This window comes from Equus asinus, chromosome 7 (assembly GCF_041296235.1).
Source record: "Equus asinus isolate D_3611 breed Donkey chromosome 7, EquAss-T2T_v2, whole genome shotgun sequence".
NCBI lineage: Eukaryota > Metazoa > Chordata > Mammalia > Perissodactyla > Equidae > Equus > Equus asinus.
Window position 1 is genome coordinate 78059947 of NC_091796.1, and position 20359 is coordinate 78080305.

Consider the following 20359-nt stretch of genomic DNA (forward strand, 5'->3'; position numbering starts at 1 on the left):
CAACAAATGACCCCAAATAGCCAAAGGAATCCTGAGAAAAAAGAAAAAACCTGGAGGAATCACACTCCCTGACTTCAAAATAAACAAAGCCCTAGTAATCAAAACAGCATGGTACCGGCACAAAAACAGACACAGAGATCAATGGAACAGAACTGAGAGCCCAAAAATAAACCCACACATCTACGGACAGGGTAATTTTCGACAAGGGAGCCAAGAACATACAATGGAGAAAGGAAAGACTCTTCAATAAATGGCATTGGGAAAACTGGACAGCCACATGCAAAAGAAAGAAAGTAGACCATTATGTTCACCAGACACAAAAATTAACTCAAAATGGATTAATGACTTGCATGTAAGACCCAAAACCATGAAACTTCTAGAAGAAAACAGAGGCAGTATGCTCTTCAACATCAAATCTTAGCAGCATATTTTCAAGTACCATGTCTGATGGGGCAAGGGAAACAACAGAAAAAATAAGCAAATGGGCCTCCATCAAACAGAAAAGCTTCTGCACAGCAAAGGAAACCATCAACCAAACAAAACGATAACCTAACAATCGGGAGAAGATATTTGCAAACCATACATCTGATAAGGAGTTAATATCCAAAATGTATAAAGAACTCATACATCTCAACAACAAAAAAACTAACTATCCAATTAAAAAATGGGCAAAAGATCTGAACAGACATTTCTCCAAAGAAGATGTACAGATAGCCAACAGGCACATGAAAAGATATTCAACATCACTAATTATCAGGGAAATGCAAATCAAAACTACAATGAAGTATCACCTCATGCCCGTCAGAAGGGCTATAATTAACAAGACAGGAAATAATAAGTGTTAGAGAGGATATGGAAAAAAGGCAACTTTCATACACTGCTGGTGGGAGTGCAAACTAGTGCAGCCACTATAGAAAACAGTATGGAGATTCCTCAAAAAATAAAGACTAGAACTACCATATGATCCAGGTATTCCACTGCTGGGTATTTATCCAAAGAACATGAAAACACGAATGCTTAAAGACATATGCACCCCTATGTTCATTGAAGCATTATTCACAATAGCCAAGACTTGGAAGCAACCTAGGTGCCCATCAAGGGATGAATGGATAAAGATGATGTGTATATATATACAACGGAATACTACTCAGTCATAAGAAAGGATGAGAGCTGGCCATTTGTGACAACATGGATGGACCCTGAGGGTATTATGCTAAGCGAAATAAGTCAGAGGGAGAAAGTCAAATACCGTGTGATCTCATTCATAAACAGAAGATTAAAACAGCAAACAACCACATGGAGACAGAGATTGGATTGGTGGTTACCAGAGGGGAAAGAGGGAGGGAGGAGGGCCAAAGGGGTGATTAGGCACATGCGTATGGGGTGATAGACTGTAATTAGTCTTTGGGTGGCAAACATGATGTGATCTACACAGGAATCGAAATATAATGATGTACACCTGAAATTTATATAATGTTACAAACCAATGTTGCCACAACAAAAAAAATAAAATATAAAAAAAAGAAAGAAAGAAACCTGGTTCTCACACCTACAAACAAAATAAGAATCTACTTCATAGGATTGTCATAAGGATTAAATAACGAATTATTCATATAATCGTCATTATGCCTGGCAAGTAATGCTTATTAAATGTTAGCTATTATTTATTATTATAAGGCACTAACAGGTTAAGTAATTTGCTCAAGATCATATGGCTAGTAAAGTGTACTGTCTAGATTTGTACCCAGGATGTATGGCTTCAGATCCTACACTCTAAATCATCAAGTCCTTCTGCCTCCCCTTACCTTGCTGGGATAGTTTCTTAATCTACAATGATGAAGTCAGATCAGACAATACCTAAAGTACCTTCTAGACATTTTATTCTACCAGCCTAATGAGCTTCTTTCAGGGCAGCAGTGGGACAAACAACTTTGCTCACACTCCTATGGGCTACCAGGCTAAAGTAGAGAAGTACAGCCTAGGCTTGGGATAGGTCAGAGAAACCATTCCCACATGGAATAATCCATAGGTTAAGCCAGGAATGGGTTCACTGTGAGGCCCCCTTATTATTCCATGGAGTTATATTTGTTTCTAGGAGGCCAGTAAGTCTCCCCACTAGGCCCAGAATTCACTCACATGCTTAAGCTATAATAAGCTGGAAGTCACTTATAAGCCTGCTAAGGAACCAAAATAAGCTCTAAATCTAGAATCTTTAGAACACCATGTGAGTCTTACCCTCTTGGGGGTTAAGGGTCTCTATGAGAACCTAGTAAAAGCTCTCCACCCATCCCTAGAAAAAAATCACCACATGTGCTCACTTAGACATGCAAACACCCACAATTTTACCTGCAATCACAAGGGATTCACAAATTCCCTAAAATCTTTCCCTAGACTTTAAGTATTCCTGAAATAGATCTATCCTGTGCCAGGCTTGTTCTCTCAGGATTCAGAACTGCCCCAAGATCTGGGCTAGAGTTTCTAGGCAGCTGTGTTCAGGAGACAAATCATCTATTGCAACTCAGCATAATTAACCCTGCATAGGAAAGACAAAGGGCCCCGTCATACTCCCCCACACCAACTTGTCACAAGAGAATCCAAACAGAAAAGATCTGTAATTTAATCCCAAAACATCAGTGGACGTGAAAAGCAAGACCCCAAAAATACTTCATGCCCCTTTTCTACCTCACACCCATAAAACCACACAGAGCCTTAGAAGAGTTGGAAAAAACAGGTAAAAACATCCTAGTCCCCAGGGCACTGTGCTCCTCCTTTTATTCCAAGAAAGGAAATCAGTCAAGATTGCCCATTAGCCTTATTAGATGACTTTCTCCCATATGGGCTTTTGAAAACTGTAGGTTACCAAAGAAACCAGATAACCTCACCCACAACTGAAGAAGTAATCAAAACAGAACATAATATTTTCCCCCAAGAGACTAGTAACAGTCTAAGTGTTGCTGAGGGTCTGGAGGAACACAGAGTCTCCTGTTTAGCTGGCAGGTTTGTAAATCAGTACAGGCTTTGGTTGTGGCAGGATATTCTGACAATTTTTATCAAAAATGTAAAAACATAAACCCTTTGATGCAGCAACTCCCTACAGATATTTCTGCAAAGGTAAGCCAAGACAGACATGTAACCACGTTTAACACAGCATTGTTTACAATGGCCCATGCTGGAAATAAGAAGTCCTGGTTGTTGAGTAAACCAAATAAATGGAATATCCTGTAGCCATTAAAAGATTGTGCTAGATCTGTAAGTGCTGATATGAAAAAAGCTCCAAGACATATTATTAATTGAAAAAAGAAGTGAAGAACAGTGGATATTATTGTTCCTTTAATCTAAAATTCATAAAGCATACATATACATGCTGGTATATGCACTAAATTATCTTCTGGAAAGACATATGAGAAACTGTTCACTGTAGTTACCTTTAGAGAGAGTGACTAGAGACGAGAAGGAGAAGATCTATACTGATGTACAAATATTTTAAAAACATACAAGTAGGGGCCAGCCTGGTGGCATAGTGGTTAAGTTCTTGCACTCCACTTCAGTGGCCCAGGGTTTGCAGGTTTGGATCCCAGGCGTGGACCTACACACCGCTCATCAAGTCATACTGTGGCGGCGTCCCATATACAAAATAGAGGAAGATTGGCACAAATGTTAGCTCAGGGCCAATCTTCCTCAAGCAAAAAGAGGAGGATTGGCAACAGATGTTAGCTCAGGGCCACTCTTCCACACCAAAAAATCACAAGTAGACAGATAATCTAGCGATGGGTTTTTTGTTTTGTTTTCATTATATTTCTCTGAATAGTAACCTTAAATCTAACAAATGTTACTATAAAAACAAAACAATAATCTCACTTTGAATTTTCTAAAAAGAAAGAAGTCATGTTTAGTGATAAAACAAGTGAAAAGGGGAGGAGGGTCCACAACGCACAGTAGGAAACTGGTGGAGGAGGTTGAGGGGAAATCGGTGAGAGAATTAAAACACTCAACCCCCTCTTCTTTCAAGACACTGCTGACACCATGAACTACTCAAGCTTTCCTCTGGGGATGAATAGCTCAGAGCCCCACTCCAGTTGCCAGCTATTCATTACAATTGTAAGTATGGGAGATAGAAGTTTGGGAGAAAGCTGGCGTAGTTAGTCCAAATCCTGCCTTTTGTGATATGGATGAGGCAGAACAGTTGTTCTTAAAGAGCCCGAAGTGGCAGAGAATGCTAAAGCTGAACACAGCAGACTGTCTTCCTGGCAGCAAACAAGCCTTCTTAAGCACACAGTGCAAAGGCACCACAGGGGTCCTGCCACTACACGCGTTTCAGCAGCATGGAAAAGCAAGAGCCAGGTACAGAAACAATAGAGAGGGTAGGAGAAATCTCCGCGGCCCTACAGAAGGAGCCCTGCTCAACACCAGGGACACTCCTCTGGGCTGTGCAGATCTGCTGCAACGGTTCCAACCCCTCTGACTGCCCCATGGAGAGAATCAGCTAGGACTAGAAACCACCAAGGAAGATAATCCTCTCTACTTTATTGCCCTTTCATCTGAGGCCCATGAAATAAATCATAACCTCGCTTACTCTTCATGATGTTCTTCTGCAATATTGCCATACAAAGTGGGAAGTTACCTCCATGTAGAATCTGCAGAGGAGTTGTCACTGTATGTAAGTCTTTCATAAAGCAACGCTAGCTTTATGTACAGGTGCCACAAAAGGTCATCCCTCCCCCATAGGATTTAAGGGACATGAAAGAGTCCCCTAGCTGCCCCCATCCACACATTTCCCTTAATGATGCCTACAACGGCCCCACTAGTGATTCATACCATTGGTTCAGGACTGTCCTTAGTGTACTCAGTGGCTCTTAATCTTTATTGTTTAGTCACTGGTCCTTCTGAGAAACCAAAGAAAGCAAACAAACTCTGTTCTCAGAAAAATGCAGTTAGATGAATACACAATATAATTTCCATACAAATTTGGGGTTCACAGTTATCCTGAAGCCTATCTAGAGACCCCTTCCCCCCTGGGGTTAAAATCCCTGGTTCAGAGGCCATGAGTTTGTCAAATCTCCCCCACCCCCTCCATCCCCCCACAGGAGCTCCCGTGCATCTGGGGAACGCTGGGCCTAAAGACACAAGGCGGTACTGGAGGGAGGCTCTCACTGCTTCATGTTTCCTAGAACTGACCCTATCTAGAGTCCAGATTACAATTTATGACTCCTCCTCAACAAGGAGTATGGATTTCTCACACTGCCTGTTCCTTGGGAACAGGGCTCCCCCCGGCTTCAGAGGCACCTGAAGATGCCAGGAGATGTCCAACTGAGATCAACTGCTAACCAGGTTCTTACAATCCTTGCTGGCTCATCATATTACCTGACAGTTGAGGCAAAGAAAAGTTTTAACTCCTTATGAATAAGGGGGGCTCACCTCTGAGGTTTTCGAATATCCCAGAGTCCCACTCCTTCCTTTGAATTAGCTGTGGCCAATAACCGGGGCTCCACAGGGTTAAACATGACACTGTGAAAGGCTGATGGATAGTTTGCCAGGCAGAAGGGCTCTGTGAAGAGAGAAATTATGATCAGTTCATCTTGGGAACCTTTGGGCCAGTGGCAGGGAGACATGCAGAAGTATAAACGCAAGTAGAAGTGCCCCCTTTTAATAACCACCCCAATGGGCTGGAACCCCAAGGTAGTATGTCATCCCAGCAGTCACCCTTACTCCCGAGGTCCCCACAAGTCCTAGCACACACTTTTTGCTCATAGAAAGTCTGAAAACAGCAACTGGAACACATTTAAACAAACTTTAAGCTATAATAATACTCAGAAATTTATATAGCACCTATTCAGATCCCATGAGGAAACAGAAATTGTCACTGTAAATGGGAAGATAAGTCGTTTCACAGTAAGAAAAACTGAATTTCACATGAAGTGAAAAAATTCACAACCAGTTACTGGCAGGATTATTATACCTTAATCCAAATGTATTAGTTTTAGAAATTAAAAGTTTTAAAACTACATAAAGACTTAACAAAGACACAGCAAAACAATGGAAAAAATGAAGACAAGGCAAGACAATAGTGCAGTTTTCCCTTCTGATCATATTCTCCCTAACTGAAAAGAAAATGGCCTCAGTCTAGAATTTTATGATTTCACTTCCAGTATTAGAATACTAAAAAACAAACAAACAAAAACCATCTAATACTTGAATTTCTCTCGCATCTAGCCAGCTCCTAATCAACCTCACCCAGAAACCCTCCAGCCCTTTGCATATATTAGCTGGCTCCAGGTGAGTAAGGAATCACTTTGCTACCTGGGAGGACCAACTCCTGTGGAAGCTGTTTAGAAGCAACAGACAGAAAGCGCTCCCCAGACACTTCACAGGCCTCTGGGCAGAGGGGGCGCTTAGACGTCTAAGCCAGCAGGCAGTTCAGACAAAGGAGAATTTCACCTGCCAAGCACCTGGTGACTCACCCACTGCCACTGCTTGCAGCTACCTTATCTGCCTGACCTTAAGAACAAGCTTCTCTTACAGCTTGAACCACAGTAATGAGCATAGCCCACATATTAAATGCTTGGAATATAGAATAATAAAAAGACCCAGATCCTACCAGACAAGCCAGGCAGGATAGTAACTCTATGAACACAGGTATGACCATGACAAAGCTGTACCAAGTGTTGGGGTGGGGGTAGCACTGAGGGTATGCTGGAGGAAAGAGCCTTTGAAGACAGGCAGAGTGACGGAGAGAAATCTCTTTGCAGGAAATGAGCTGAAAAGATGCATTTCCTGAAGAACTTCAGAGAAATTCAACAAAACAAGTTCTTCATTTTACACTTCAGAGACTTAAAGAGCATATCTGGAGGGGGACCTCACCCAGTAACATCCCTTAAACAAAGTGTATTTGCCATCATTTTAAGTTTCTATACACAGTTAAGATGAGGTTCTGTGGTTCTTTCAGAAAACAAGCCTGAAACTAGGATGCAAGAAAGTGCCTAACACACACCTCCATTCTCTGTAAATAACCAAGAATATGTGCATGTCAGCACTACACACAGAGCTGGCCCACAGTGGCTACCCTCCACAGTGAGGCAGCACATCTTCCATTCCTTGGGGCCACTAAACACCAAGATACTGTGGTGTTTACTACAGGTACAAGGGTTTGTGGAGATTCACAGGGGTCTAGAGAAGGACTGGCAAAGGTGCTTCACTTCTGACTACTTTGGGGTAGGACAGGACATCCAGAGACACATATCTATGTCCCCATGTGAGAGTTTCTTCTCCCTTTACATCCCTCCCACCCAGCTTACTCAGGTCATATATTGGATCAGCAAGAACATGACATCAAACTCTTCAACACAATCCCACAGCCTTTTGTACAGGGACCCTACCTCCATGCGGAGACTCCCGGATGTCCCAGATGAGAACTCGGCCATCATCTGAGGAGCTGGCAAAAATATTGTCATTCACTGGGCTCACCGACAAGCCATATACTGCATCTTCGTGAGCAAACACATCCAAGGTCTCGCTGCTGAGAGACAGAGAGCAGAGAGAGGCACACAGGCACACACATACATGCAAACGGAGGGCAGAGTCCTAGCCCTCTGCTTCCTAGAGTGGGGTTCTCTTTCATTTCCAGGAGAATGTCAACTAGCTAAACCCAAAGGATATTATATTTCCTAAAAATGTAGATATTCAACTTTTAGGTAAAAAAAACAAAGGACTATTAAAGAGACTTTTTATAGATTTCATGGTAAGTTTGCTTTTTGCACTATTTAAAAGTGACTCAACAGATGAGTTTTTGTGTTTTCACCTACTACGGAACGCATCTGCTTGTGTACAGATTGGGGGGTGGTGCTTGATTTCCAAAAAGCAAGGGAAAGCTTTAAAGCAGCCAGGTCTGATGCCAGTAGGAGTAGAAGAGGGATTTCCTGGCAGTCTGGCATGGTGAATAAGAGCATGGTTCCAGGGGCAGGCTGCCTAAGTTCAGATCGTAGCACCTCCTGACCTTAAGTTACCTAAAATCTCTGTGCCTCCATTTCCTCATCTGTCATTGAGATAAGAGTATCTCCTCATAAAATTATTGTGAAGGTTACATGAATTAATACACACAAAGCACTTGGAACAGTGCCTAGCACATAGTGAGAACTCAACAATATTAGCTATTTATTTTCATTGCTATCATTAAGTATTACATTTCCTTTTCTTCCAACCTCTCCTTTTAAATTTTCACAAAAAACTTTACCTTCAGACCAACTTTGCAAATCATTTTTTTAGTCAAAATTTTATTTCAAAAATATTATAGGAATCTTTTTCAAAAGGAACAGCTGATTTCATCTTATTTTCTTCAAAAAAAAAACTATTTTGGTCTAAAGAGATATTTGCTTCTCTTCATATGAAAAACAGACTCAGTCACTTTCACATGCCAACAATCTATTTACCTTTCAACATCATGGAGGATAACTTGCTCATCATTTCCTGTAAGAGGAAAAAGCAGATATTTGATAATTCCTGCAAAGTGGTCCCTGTCCACAATAAAATTTAGTATTTTAAAGTTTCCGGGGAAAATATGAACAAAGTCAATGTTAATATAAATCAAAAGTGTTAATACGAAAAAGTTTATAAAAGTAATTTAAGAAGGATAGGTCAGTCTTATAGAGAAATTTAAAAAGCATAATAGTAACTAGGTATAACACAGTACAATTTCTAAAATGTATTATCCAGTGGATGATGTAAAAAAAAACTGTGGCTGTTAAGGAAAAGAGTAAATGATCATGGGAAATCAATTCATTCAGCCAAGCTAGTACTTGCTTTTTTTTTTTTTTTAAAGCAAAAGATTCATTAACTGTGAGACCTGAAATAAAATCTGTAACTTTTCTGTGCCTCAGTTTTACAGATATCCTTATCTGTAAAATAGGGATAATAATTGTGCCTCCTGCATAGAGTTACTGTGAAGCTAACAACACATTTGTAAAAGCATTCAGAATAGGGCTGAGCACTTAACAAGCTCTCAGTAAAGGTTTGCTACTAACCACATCCTTTTTTTTTTTAGGAATATTAGCCCTGAGCATCCAGTGCCAATCCTCCTCTTTTTGCTGAGGAAGATTGGCCCTGAGCTAACATCTGTGCACATCTTCCTCTATTTTCTGTGTGAGACACCTGCCACAGCATGGCTTGACAAGCAGTGCATAGGTCCACGCCCGGGATAGGAACTGGCAAACCCTGGGCCGCTGAAGCAGAGTGTGCCAAGTTAACTGCTACACCACTGGGCCAGCCCCTATCCCTAGCCTTATGATCTCTTATAGTGTTAAAATTTGATGATTGTGCAATTCTAAATGATAGGAAAGTTTTTATCCACAACTTTTTTCTCTTGAATTTCTCTTTATTCCATCAAGGAATCTAAAAATATTACGTCTATGATATGTGTAGTCCTGCCTTCAAATGGTTTATATGGCCAAAAATTAAAAAGCTGACTATGAAAAGACAGAAAGTAAAAAATTTCCCACTCTATGCTGAAAGCACAACCAATAGTCACTTAAATAGAAAGCAACAGCAGTAAAGATGTGGCCCAGGTCATCTTAAAGCCCTGGCTGTAACTGTATTGTGGGTGCCTACCAAGTAACTCAAACCCATACTAACGCCTTCTCGATAACAGGCACAGTGCAGGGTGCTGGGGATGTGAGAAGAAAAAGGTTCTGCTTGGTCCCTGAGGAACTCACAATCCAACCGCACAAAAAACTAATCACGACAAGACAGGTTATCTTGTAGCGATCTGCTCTACAATGGGAACATAGATAAAGGGGCAATTATTTCCTTCATGAACAGGGTGAAAGTACATGGCAGAAGGAGAGAACGTTTTTACGGGGAAGGAGACATTTGAACAGAAACTCAAAACTTTTACCAATGGAAGACTTAGGGGAACTGGTGGGGACTGGACAATTAGTCATGACCCACGAGGAACAGCGTGCACAAAAGGCACGAGGGCACTTAAGATGGCAAGAGGATTAGAGGGCTAGGGCACAAGACGTAAGGAGAGGGAGATGAGGCCAGACTGATACACTGAGGTTTAGACTTTATCCTGTGGACACTGCAGGGTCAAAGGTTCACATGGTTGGACCTTTATTTTTAAAAGAAAACTTGTATAAGCAATGAATTATAAGGAGGGTTAGAGACTGGTAGCAGAAATCACAGAAGGACACTGCAGTAGCCAGGCCAAAGATGTGGACCTGAATCAGGGCAGTGGGTGTAGAAAGAGAACAGAAACTAAAGGATGAGTATGAGAGGCTTTCAAGTCTAGTTGGTGACTAACAAGATGTGTAAATGAAAGAAAGGCAGGTTTGAGGTGACCAAGATTTCTATTAGGCTGAACCAAGTAAAACTTGTCATTTTCGTAAGTTGAAAATGCTTCAGTGTCAGTAGTTTCTTAAAGTTAAACCTAATAACTTAAATAATTGGATGAATGGTGATAATGACTGAGACAGGGAATCCAGGGAACAAGAGGAAATTTTTGTGCAGAAGAGAAGGACTAATAATATTGGTTTTAGACCTACTGCATTTAAATTGCTTTAGGAACACACAGGTAGATATTCAGTGGGGAAATCTACAACACAGAAGAGATCAGGGCTAGAAATTTGGTGGTCAGAAAGGAGTGTAGTTGATGAAAGCCATCACTAAGAGGTTGGTTTGAGCACAAGCCATTCCAATTGCACCCTAACACAATGCTTTCAAACAGGAGCCATCCATGGGTCATAAGATCAATTTGAGTCACAACCAGAATCTTTAAAAATGAAATCGAATAGAATAAACAAAAAAATCAGAGTGTACCACATATAGTAAGGTTCAGCACTATTTCAGATATGTATGTGTGTTTCTGTGTACCACATTGCAATGTGAAAAGTTTTCTACCAAAAGAGAGAGGAAAAGTGTGAGAAAGAAAGAGAGAGGGAAAGAAACAAAGAAAGGGAGGAAGGGAGGGAGGGAAGAGAGAGAGGAAGGAAGGAAAGGAGGGAGGAAGGAAGGTAAAAAGAAATCAGTCTAATACATGTGTCTAAACCACAATAATGCAGAGAAGACAAGCTATGGGAAACCAGTAATTCCACAGTTCAATGAAATTAAGAAAAATAAGGAGTTATTTAGCACTCCTTTCTCCAAAATCCCAGCCACAGTGAATTTCACAAAGTGGAAATCTCCCTTCTTCTCACCTCCAGAGAATACTTTGGTGTTCCCACTGTTGAAAGCCAGGCAAAAAATGTTGGAATGATGCTCTCCTTTCAGCTGTATGGGCTTGACTCTGGAGTGGATAGCTTGTTCCATGTGCCATAGCAGAACCCGGCGATCATCTCCTCCTTGAGAGGGGCATAAGAATCTAGGGTTAAAACAGCTGACATTTCAAGGCTGACACTTGGTTTCGCCAGCATTGAATCCCATCCTTTCCCAAACTGCATCTCCTCAACTCTGTGAGATTCTGGTGGAGCACATAAACCCAGAATTCTACTGCCTTAACCATCAGTAGACACACGGCCTCTGAGCCATTCACTTATGCCAAGGAATTAAATCTTGAACAAACATACAGAAATGGAAAGGGATAAGCACTAACACTGACACCCCCAAAGCCACCTTGTTCTGTCTTTCCAGAGACCCAGTTTAAATATTTCTTCATTTGCTATCTAAAATCTTTCCACTAATGTCCCCCTACTTTGTCTAACAGAACTTGAGTTGGTTTCGAGTGCTTGCAACCAAAAAACTCTAAAGGAATATTTCTAGCATACTAGTTTTCAAAGCACTGTCCTTGATGTGATCTCATTAACTATGGAACACTGTACAAATGACATCTAAGGAACTGTCTGTCACAGTAGCAGAATCTAGATAGAACCCAGCTCTCATGAAGCTCAGTCTAGCTGTTTCTTATGCATAATTCTCAATAGTCTGAATTAAATGAGTAATATTACACTGCATAAGCCAGCTCCTGGGGCATGACAACATATCTGTTCTACATATTCTTTATATTTGCAGATGCCTTAAAAATGTCTGGAAGGATGGAAAAGAGACTGTTAATAGTGGTTACTACATCCAGGGAATCGGATTCAAAGAGAGGTAAAGGATAAATTGGAGGGTTTTTACTTTTACTTTATATATTTGGCACTCTTTGGCTTTATAATAGCCTAAAATACATTCCTTTCCTAATAAAAATTTAAGTTAGAACAGCAGCAAACATGGGCAGCAAACCATAGCAAGCTCTATATCTCTACCAACCCTCCTCCATTCAATACAATAGCCAAAAATTATAGTACATCCATATTAGGGAATCCTATGCAGCCATTAAATCAATAAATCTATGGGGCTGGCCCCATGGTGTAGCAGTTAAGTCCGGCATACTCTGCTTTGGCAGCCCGGGGTTGGTGAGCCCAGACCCTGAGTGCAGAGCTAGACCACTTGTCAAGCCATGCTGTGGCAGCAACCCACATACAAAATAGAGGAAGACAGGCACAGATGTTAGCTGAGGGCTAATCTTCCTCAAGCAAAAAAAAAAAGAGGAAGATTGACAACAGATGTTAGCTCAGAGTGAATCTTTCTCACGAAAAAAAAAAATTAATAAATCTATAAGAACTAACTTGGAAAGATGACCAAAGGTCTTTATTAAGGGGAAAAATAAGGTGTGAAACAGATGTGTACCAACAACCATTTGTGTAAAACAAATTTTTTAAAAGCTCCATGACAACAGGAATCTTGTCAATTTTGTTCACTGTGGAGTTCCCAGACCCAAAGTATGGACATTGAATGAATATGTTTATACTTACCTATGTTTACTTGAATTTGAATATCCAGGGGCTATAAAATAAGTTGTTTATAGTGGACACCATCTCTAGGCTAAGGTTGTTGGGAGATTTTTTCTGTGTGTGTGGTAAAATATATATAAAATGAAATTTACCATTTTAAACTTTTTTTTCTTTTTTTTTTTTGCTGAGGAAGATTTGCCCCAAGCTAACACCTGTGCCAATCTTCCTCTATTTTGTATGTGGGTCAGCAGCACAGCATGGCTGCCAATGAATGGTGTAGATCTGTGCCCAGCAACCAAACCCAGGCTGCCAAAGTGGAGCGTGCAGAACTCAACCACTAGGCCACAGGGCCAGATCCCCATTTTAACCATTTTTGAGTGTACGATTCAGTGGCATTAAGTATATTCACATTGTTGTGCAACCATCAGCATTATCCATCTCCAGAACTTTTCCATCATCCCAAACTGAAACTCTGTACCCAACAAACAAGAACTTCTCCTAGCCCCTAGTAACCACCATTCTCCTTTCTGCCTCTATGAATTTGACTACTCTAGGTACCTCATATAAGTGGAAACATATAATATTTGCCCCTTTGTATCTGGCTTATTCACTTAAAATAATGTCTTCAAGGTTCATCCATATTATAGCATGTATTAGAATTTCATTCCTTTTTAAGGCTAAATAATATTTCACTCTGTGTGTGTGTGTGTGTGTGTGTGTGTGTGTACCATATTCTCACTCACACACACCACATTTTGTTTATCCATTCACCCATCAATGATGGACATTTGGGTTGTGTCCACCTTTTGGCTATTGTGAATAATGTTGCTAAGAACAATTGTACAAGTATCTGTTCAAGTTCCTGCTTTCAATTCTTCTGTTGGGGAAACTTTTACATTGCAATTTTTACTTTGTATCTTTCTGTATTACTTGACTTTTTTGCCATAAACATATATCTGTTTATTAAAAAAAAAATTAATAGAAGATATAGTAGCCAAACATACTTATTCTCCCTCCCCTAGAAAGAAGTTGCCTTTGCTCCTTGAGTTCCTTTGTTTCCTGAGTTCGTTCTTTCTTCCATTGTTGGTCAAAATCAGGTTCTGTGTCCTCCTCTGAAGTATTTCATTGTCCACTGGATTGATCCCTTAAGTGTGTCCCTCAGTGTTCTGTGTTTATGATTTGCTTATTTCAACTATGAGTTCCCTGGCCTGGGATGGTTATCTAAATTCTATATATCTTTCAAATTTACCACTTTGTTAAACATCAAGTTAAGGTCAATGAAAACAAGGGTTTGTGTTTTTGTTGATTTTAATGAAAATGACACAAAGGGATTTTTCATCTAAAATAGATTTAGACAGGTTGTGGGCACTTTAGTTCTCCATAGTCTCTACTCTTATTGTTTTCCCCAGCACTGAGGCCACAGGTCAGAGACCTGTCACTGCTTTTGCTACTTTGTCTCTTATATTAGAGAAATATTTCTCTGTACCCAAGTCTCTATCAAAAGTGGAAAATTAAAAGATAGAGAGGCCCTGGGGCCAGCCCTGTGGCCAAGTAGGTAAGTTCCCATGCTCTGTTTCAGCGGCCCAGGGTTCACAGGTTCGGATCCTGGGTGCAGACCTACACATCACTCATTAAGCCATGCTGTGGTGGCATCCCACATAGAAGAACTAGGATATACAACTATGTACTGGGGCTTTGGTGAGGAAAAAAAAAAAGCAAAGGAAGACTGGGAACAGATGTTAACTCAGGGCAAATCTTCCAAGAAAAAAGACAAAGAAAAGATACAGAGGCCCACATCTTTCTTCTACTTACTCATGCTTCTAATCTAAGCTCCCTGTGCCTGAGATTCATCAAACATAAAATGGGGATCATAATAGCTCTACTCTCACGGGTTTTATAGATTATAAAGGCAAGTATAAGAGAGTTAAGTAACTTTCCAAGGTCACACAGTAAGTAAAGTGGTTAAGCTAAGATTCAAAAGCAAGCAGTTAAGATTCCATAGCCCCTACTCTTAACCACTACTCTAGATTGCTAGCCTTATAGAACAAAAAATGAACCATAACTGACAAAGCAAATTCATCTAGTGGACTATTAAAGGGATTCTCCGCCTTGGTAACCTAACTCAAAAAATGTGCAGGTAAGAATAAAACAAGAGGGGCTGGCCCTGTGGCCAAGCAGTTAAGTTCGGGCGCTCCGCTGCAAGCGGCCCAGTGTTTCGTTGGTTCAAATCCTGGGCGCGGACATGGCACTGCTCATCAGACCACGCTGAGGCAGCGTCCCACATGCCACAACTAGAAGGACCCACAACGAAGAATATACAACTATGTACCGGGGGGCTTTGGGGAGAAAAAGGAAAAAAATAAAATCTGTAAAAAAAAAAGAATAAAACAAGAGAGCACAGGAATGAAAACAGAAGCTGACTTAACCGGAGTAAACTGAGGGATCAGGGGCAGGAACCAGGAAAGGATCGCCTGAAATTATAAAGATTCTAGCAGTGCACAAAACTGATAATGGTTTAATTTCTAGACTATATAAAGAGTTGTTACAAATGAATTTTTTAAACCACTAGGAAAAGAGGCAAATATGACAACTTACAGAAGAGGAAACCAAAACAACCAACAGATATTACAGATCATCTCAGCCTTGGTAGTAACAAGGAAAATGTAAATTATAATTTAGATATGTTCTTACAAAGTGGCACAAGGGAATGTACAAGATGTTCACCGCATCACTGTTCATAATAGGAAAAAAATGTAGGCAATATAAATATCCATCAATGTATAAATTGATAAATTCCCTTGGAATACAAATACAAATGAAATCTAAACCCAATGGAACATCATACAGCAGTTAAAATGAACTACAGATACATGTACCAACATAACTAAATCTTGAAAACCTAATAGTAAGTAATAAAAGCAAGTTTCAGAAGGATAGGTAAAGGATATCATTAAATATGCATTTTTAAATATACAAAACAATACCATATATTATTTATGGATAAATGCACATATAGTAAAAGGGGACTTCAATTGTATCTGTAAAATTTTGTTTCTTTTTAAAAAATAGATGGGAAACAAATTTAACAAACTGTCAACATTTTGTCAAATCCAAGCGATGTTTCTCTACTTTTCTTCATGTTTAAATATTTCATGATACGGAGGGAGTATTGTTACATCTGTTAGGTATATTAACGGCATTATGGTCATGTTAAAAAAGAAAAAAGTCCTTATCAGTTAGGGATGCATACTGAAGTAGGTGAAATGGTATATGTCTCGAATTTCCTTTAAAATATTCCAGGAAGAGTATGTGGAGAAAAGGGAACCCTCATACACTGTTGGTAGGAAAGTAAATTGGTATAGCCACTGTGGAAAACAGTATGGAGATTCCTCAAAAAATTGAAAATAGAACTACCATATGGTCCAGCTATTCCACATCTGGGTATTTACCCAAAGAACATGAAAACACTAATTCGAAATGATATATGCACCCCTCATGTTCAGTGCAGCATTATTCACAAAAGCCAAGATGTGGAAGCAACCTAAGCGCCCATCAACAGATGAATGGATAAAGAAGATGTGGTGTAGGTATATACATACACACACACACACAGATATATATAATGGAATACTACTCAGCCATAAAAAGATTAAATCTTGCCATTTGCGACAACATGGATGGAACTTGAGGGTATTATGCTAAGCGAAATAAGTCAGATGGAGACAGACAAAAACCATATGACTTCACTCATATGTGGAAGATAATAAACAAAACAAACACAGATACAGAGAATAGATTGGTGTTACCAGAGGGAAAGGCCAGGGGGGAGAGGGCGAAAGGGGTAAAGGGGCACATGTGTATGCTGACAGACAGCAACTAGACTTTTGGTGGTGAACGTAATACAGTCTATACAGAAGTCGAAATATAACGATGTACACTTGAAATTTATATAATGTTATAAACCCAACTTACCTCAATAAAAAATAAAGAAATAAAATAACTTATTCCAGGAAAAGAAAAGGTAGGGGCAATAGGTGATTGATAAAATGTTGAGAACTGTGGTAGATGTGTACACCATACTTTTGCGTATGCTTGAACAATTCCATAAAATAAAATATTTTGGATTTTTCTAAATGTTCACAATAGAAAAAGAAAAAAGAAAACAGACCCTCCAGGATGGGCTGGGATACTCATAGCCAAGAAATAGAACAAGTGAGGGCACCTCTATATTTATTCACTAAGACCTACGCCAGGCAGCACAATATCTCTTGAATAGGGGCAGCTTAAAAAAAAAGTTTCAATAAAAACAAAGACAGTATATCTATATCTACGCATTCAAAGTCATAACCATTCTCAGCCAAGGGTCTTCCCCCACCACCTAGATGACATTATCTTTAATGTTCATTCTAGGCATTTATGGGATGATTTAATTTTGCCAAATAAATACTTAGTAATTTGAGACGCATGATTATTTGTAGAGTGCCTTGGGGTCACTTAAAACGACATGTTCTTAGTACCTAACATAATGATAGCCCAAGTACACGGGAGACTGGAATCACTGAGGCAAATTATCGCTATGGCATGACTTGCTTCTTCTCCTTTGCCCTCAAGGTTAGTGTCAGAAGATGTAAGGTGTACCCCCACACACATTTCCTTAAGCAAAGTATTAAGAGCCTTGTGCGAAGACAACACTTTTCAACCATGTGTTGGCAAAAACACAATGCAAACTGAGGCACAATCTGAAATTGTTGGGCTGCTTTTAAGCCAGTAGAGGGAGCAGAACAGCTGTGCCCAAATCTCTGACCCCTAAAAGCAAAGGAGGGTGGGTGAAGCAGGATGAATCAACTTAGAATGTGAAAAAAGCTCTCTAGTCAATTCAAAAAAGCAGAGATTTATTGTACAGTTCCACACAGAAAGACAGTCCAACCTGCAAGTAATCCACGGGAAGGGTATGATCCTTTAAACCAGCTCTGTGAGCCTGGCAATTGGATGTTGGCCCCAGCCTCTCTGGGGCACCTCAGGGACCTCGTACAAAGGGGAGGCCTCTCTGCTCTGCACCACTGCCAGGCAAGGGACAAGCAGAGGCCAGGCCTTCCAAGCTTGGTTTCTTCACAAACAATTGCTTAGCTTCAATTCATGTGAGAACCCCAAAAGAACATAGCTACTCTGATGCTGGTCATTTTCGGTTGATTTAATTCTGCACTAAACTCACTCATCCTAAAATGCACTATAATTACATTGTGGCAGTGGCTCTGTAAAAGTTATATTTAAAGAGTACTCTTTCCCAATGGGTCCTGAGCTATAGGCAGAAACTATGTAGGACCTCACACCATACTATAACAAAGGTAATTATTTAACATTCTTCTTATTTTATAGCCCGGAATAGCTGAGGCACAGAAGGAAAGAACTTGTTTTAGGCTTCCTCAGAAAGTCAGCCAAGCACAGGACAGGACTGAGACAACACTCTGGCACTCAGGATCAAATGCTCCTGCAGCACAACACTATTTGAAGAGAAAGAGACTAAATCATTCAAATGTCTATCAATAGAGGTCGTTAAAATTATTGTTCAGTGAAATAAACCAAACACAAAAGGGCAAATACTGTATGATTCCACTCATGTGAGGTACCTGGAGTGGTCCGGTTCATAGAGACAGAAAGTTGAATGGGGGCTGCCAGGGGCTGAGGGGAGGCCACAAGGAGTTGTTGTTTAATGGGGACAGAGTTTCATTTTTGCAAGATGAAAAAGTTCTGGAGATGGGTGGTGGCAATGGTTGCACAACAATGTGAATGCTATTGAACAATACACTTAAAAATGGTTAAAATGGTAAATTCTGGGGCCAGGCCCGTGGCCGAGTGGTTAAGTTCGCATACTTTGCTTCGGCAGCCCAGGGTTTCGCTGGTTCGGATCCTGGGCGCGAACATGACACTGCTCGTCAGGCCATGCTGAAGCGGCATCCCACATATCAAAACCAGAAAGACCCACAACTAAAATATACAACTATGTCCTGGGGGGCTTTGGGGAGAAAAAGCAGGAAAAAAAAGATTGGCAACAGTTGTTAGCTCAGATGCCAATCTTAAAAACAATTAAAAAAAGGTATATTCTGTGTTATGTATATTTTACCACAAAGAAAAAATGCAAAACAAGTTTATTGTTCATATATGTACCATGTATTATGCAGCCAAAAAAAAGGGCATGAGGCAGCTCTACATGTACTGACATGCACTAATCACTAAGACAGAAAGTGTCTGAAGTGTCAGTGACAGTATTAACTATTCAAAAGATTATTTTCTTTTAAAAAATGGCTCAATGGGATTAGATCCTGAGCTTCGGGTTTCCTCTTTGATAGGCAGTGAAGGTGGTGCTACAGAAGGGACAGGAAGTGCCAGCGCTGGAATAAAAGGGTCTGGATTCAAATCCCGGTTTCACCATCCATGTGTCCTTGGAGAAGCTGTTCTACTTCTCTAGCCTCAATTTTATGACTGTAAAATGAAGAAAACACCACTATTTCTGTGTCCTGAGATAATATATATAAAAGTACTTAGTCCGGTGCGTCATGTGTTAGGTATACACACCACTCAAAGTATCCTAGTTTCTCCTAAGTATCCTCCATGAATTTGTCCTAATCTTTCAAACTCTTGTTTTGGAATATGAATAGCATGATACATTTTAATAAAACAAAAATATATACAAATTTGTACATGGGAGAGCAGATGCAAAATGGTTAATGGAGGTTACCTCTTGGGGATAGTAATTTTATTTAACACTCATATTGCTGGAGTTTTGTTGTTGGTTTTTTTAACTTGCAAAGACTAAAGGAAAATCATTCTCAGCCTATTTATTCCTTCTTTTCAGTGTGTATAATCGCCACTCTGAAGCCAAACCTCCTTTCGTGTCAACCACACCTCTGCTGAGCTCTAAGAGGCAGCACCGAGAGACAGAAGCAGAGCCTGTGGGCCACACAGCTGAGCTACATCAGTGAATGGAAAATAAGTCTGTTTTGTTATTTTTTCAAAGTCGAAAATAATCAACATTTGTATAGAAGTTCATTTACGTACATCTTTACTTGTGAGGTAAGGATTATACAGAGTCTTTTTCCAGATGAGGATCAGAGAGAGGTAATGGCTTGCTTGCTAATAATCCAAGGAGCTAGGCCGAGTGCCTAAAACCAACTTGTATGCCTTCTACCAAAGTGCAGAGGCCAGAACACTACTTAGAATTCCAAGAGAGGACGTCCCACAGCTCTACACAGGACAGAAAAGCATTTTCCAATTTGTCTCCAGCTTTTCTTCCCTAGAGATGCCTAGCATTTTGCTGTTTCTTTTTTTAAAATCATTTTTAAGTGAGGAGTTTTGTGGCATTAAGTACATTCACATTTTCACACTGCTGTGCAACCATTACCACCATCCATCTCCAGAACTTTTCATCTTCCCCAAATGAAATTCTGTACCCATTAAATAACTCCTTTCCATTCTTGCCTCCTCTCCACCCCTGGCAACCATCGTTCACAACACTTCTGTCGCTACATATTTGACTACTCTACGTACCTCATGTAAACAGACTCATACAATATTTGTCCTTTTAGGACTGATTTATTTCATTT

At 40.1% G+C, this 20359-nt stretch overlaps 1 protein-coding gene across 6 annotated transcripts in view; it reads right to left on the reverse strand.

Annotated features, from left to right (window-relative positions):
* DCAF5 (DDB1 and CUL4 associated factor 5) overlaps positions 1-20359 on the reverse strand; it is a 115418-nt gene that overhangs the window by 74862 nt on the left and 20197 nt on the right. For 4 of the 6 annotated variants that reach the window (XM_044773854.2, XM_044773857.2, XM_044773856.2 and 1 more), the window contains exons 2-5: positions 11184-11327; positions 8424-8460; positions 7374-7513; positions 5416-5545 (exon numbers count right to left, since the gene is read on the reverse strand). In XM_044773854.2, coding sequence (XP_044629789.1) covers positions 5416-5545; positions 7374-7513; positions 8424-8460; positions 11184-11327 — 451 coding nt within the window. The remainder of the gene's footprint in view (positions 1-5415; positions 5546-7373; positions 7514-8423; positions 8461-11183; positions 11328-20359) is intronic. The other 2 variants (XM_044773855.2, XM_070513861.1) reach the window with 1 other exon arrangement.